Source organism: Phalangium opilio, unplaced genomic scaffold (genome assembly GCF_054372755.1).
Source record: "Phalangium opilio isolate 3A_F unplaced genomic scaffold, DU_Popi_V2 ptg000032l_1, whole genome shotgun sequence".
Classification (NCBI taxonomy): Eukaryota; Metazoa; Arthropoda; class Arachnida; order Opiliones; family Phalangiidae; genus Phalangium; species Phalangium opilio.
In genome coordinates, this window is record NW_028324159.1 from 11,337,098 (window position 1) to 11,339,477 (window position 2,380).

At 35.5% G+C, this 2,380-nt stretch overlaps 1 protein-coding gene across 1 annotated transcript; it reads left to right on the plus strand.

Moving 5' to 3' along the window:
- Window positions 1–281: 281 nt before the first annotated feature.
- Window positions 282–1,141, plus strand: LOC149686173 (G2/M phase-specific E3 ubiquitin-protein ligase-like). Its single transcript, XM_089871098.1, has 2 exons — window positions 282–337; window positions 445–1,141. The coding sequence occupies exons 1-2, from the start codon at window positions 282–284 to the stop codon at window positions 1,139–1,141; spliced, it is 753 nt and encodes a 250-aa protein (XP_089727224.1).
- Window positions 1,142–2,380: the final 1,239 nt, after the last annotated feature.

Below are 2,380 nucleotides of genomic sequence, written 5' to 3' on the forward strand. Positions count from 1 at the left end.
ATCAAATTAGCAGTACTAGGCTGTGTATCCTCCGCACGGTGTTCCAGGTAGTTCTCCCTGAAGTCCGAGAACTCCTTGTAGTATGTGGTGATAGTTTCCAGTTGGCCTGTTAAGTTCTTGAGGTTTGAAATTGTGTCAGTAAGGGCTTTTATAGAGTTTAGGTGGTCGATGTTTTCTGTTTTTAGCAAAGTTAGTTTCCCATTTAGGTCATCTAGTCCAAGGCTTAGCTGTTCGTTGTTGGTTTTCATGTTATTTTCCAATCGTTCATTTGTTGCTTTAATATGGCTAACCTCTTTCGTGAGTTTTGCCAGTTTGGTTCCTATTCGGCCGTCATTACGTAAAGATTTAATCAGGTTTCTGCACTCATTGCAACAGTAACAACGTTTAACATCAGATAGTTTTAGATAGATATAAAGACCCCTCTAACGTTACTGTATCTCCTAGCTGCATTGTCGATGAGGATTTGCGAGATAGAGTTTTGATGGTTAATAATTCAACAAACCTAGATGAGCTTGATAAAGCTCTGGAAAAGATTAATGACATTTTATTAATTGCTGGAATTTCCTCAACTATAATCGAGCTTTCTCAAAAGGATAATTTAGTTAAAGAAGTAACGAATTTCTTGGTTTTAAAACGCCATCTTTCTAACTTGGAAAATTTTAAAAAGGGTTTGACAACTTTGGGAGTTCTCGACGAAATACGTAAATTCCCAGAATTGTTTAAACCAATTATGGTTAGGGATGTATCTATCATTTTAACTCGAAAGAAGTTCAATGATATTTTTAATATCAACTTTTCGGTAGCTGGAGAAAACCGATTCATTAAGGAAAGTCTCACGATTTCATTTTGGAAAGATTCTTTAATAGACGTAGAAGAGAATAATACCCCGATAACCTTAGAAGAAATTCTAATTTTTGCAACTGGCGCTGATAATGAGCCCCCTTTAGGTTTCTTCCCACATCCAAAAATTGGATTTTTACATGATAAGGTACCAGGATCGGATAACATTAGCAAATATCCTATGGCAAACACGTGTGGTCTCTGTTTGAATCTCCCAGTTAGTCACACGGGCTTTAATGAATTTAAAGAGCATATGATCGAGGGTATAATTTTGGGCAACACTTGCTTTGGGAAACCTTAGACCTGATATTTTTTGCGAACTCATGGTTTATATTGTTATGGAAATGTAATGTGCTGAATTTAAAATAAAATGTGTTTCAAAAAATTTTCTCTTGCGTTAAGTGGCTGATACTGTTATTTAGAAAGAATAATTTTAGCAAATGCGAAAACTTAAGAAGTAAAATTTTACTCCATTTATAAAAAAAGCCTTTAATCATCCCTTTAAATTGAAACCCCACCACCGCTCATCGTTGAAGCAGCCCTAACAAATCTTTTTTTTTTGGCATTTTCTTAAGAGATTCCCTTAATTATTCTTAAGAAACTGGGCACTTTTTCCTGGAGAATTTATTAAAAAAAACACTTCCAAATTTTATGCTTAAGAAATTTTTTGAATCGCATAAGTTATCTTAAATATTCTCCACAGCATATGCAGGGTGACCAGGGAAATTTTTGAAAATTTTATAGGAAATAAAGGAAATATAGTAACGAATTATAGGAAAAAAAAGATTGAAAATTTTAAATTATAGGAAATATAGGATAAAAAATTTCAAAAATGACCTCGATGTCAAATCAATATTAGTTTTATCATAAGTTTATAGGATAAGTGTGACATTCTATACTTCGTAATGTTAGAGACTTACAGCTCGAGCTAGTTCGAGAACGACAAGAGAGAATTGAATATACTAGTTTTTGCAATCCATCTTCCTATTTAGTCTATAATAAAGGAAGTAGTCTACTAAGCCTTGTGAAACCTTATCGTTAACGAAACGTCACGTATCCAAATACGAACAGAACGCCATCTGATAACGTTTCTTAAACGATGCTTTCGAACTTAGGTAATGGGCGCCCTTTTTCGGATGATTTACGAACTTAAAACGGTAACGATACGGTTTCGCAAGGCTAGGTGGACTACTTGCTTAAGTCTTTGACACTTTCACCTACGTCACTTTATGACAAGCTCTCAGTAACCAGTGTCAAACTTATGCAACATATCCCATGAACTTATGGTTTTATTTTCCACTGGAGCAAAGCTTTCTTCGTCAATAGAGAGCTTTCAGATGGGATAGTAGTACGTCACATCCTCCCAAGTCTTATTGGGTGGTCTCAGCTTCATTCCTGCTTTAAACCCACCAATATGGCAGCGTAAATTATGTCATGAGACTCAGCTCCAACTGAAAGCTCTTTCAGTTTTGACGCGGTTCAAGATTGTAGTTTGTGAAGAGAGACTATAGGCCCGAAGCTGAAGTTTTAGCAGACAACG

Bases quoted from the DNA above. Each gene is read 5' to 3' on its own strand.
- LOC149686173 (XM_089871098.1), top strand. From the start codon at position 282: ATGGCTAACCTCTTTCGTGAGTTTTGCCAGTTTGGTTCCTATTCGGCC. The intron at 338-444 runs GTAAAGATTTAA...TGTATCTCCTAG, and splicing joins TCCTATTCGGCCGTCATTAC to CTGCATTGTCGATGAGGATT.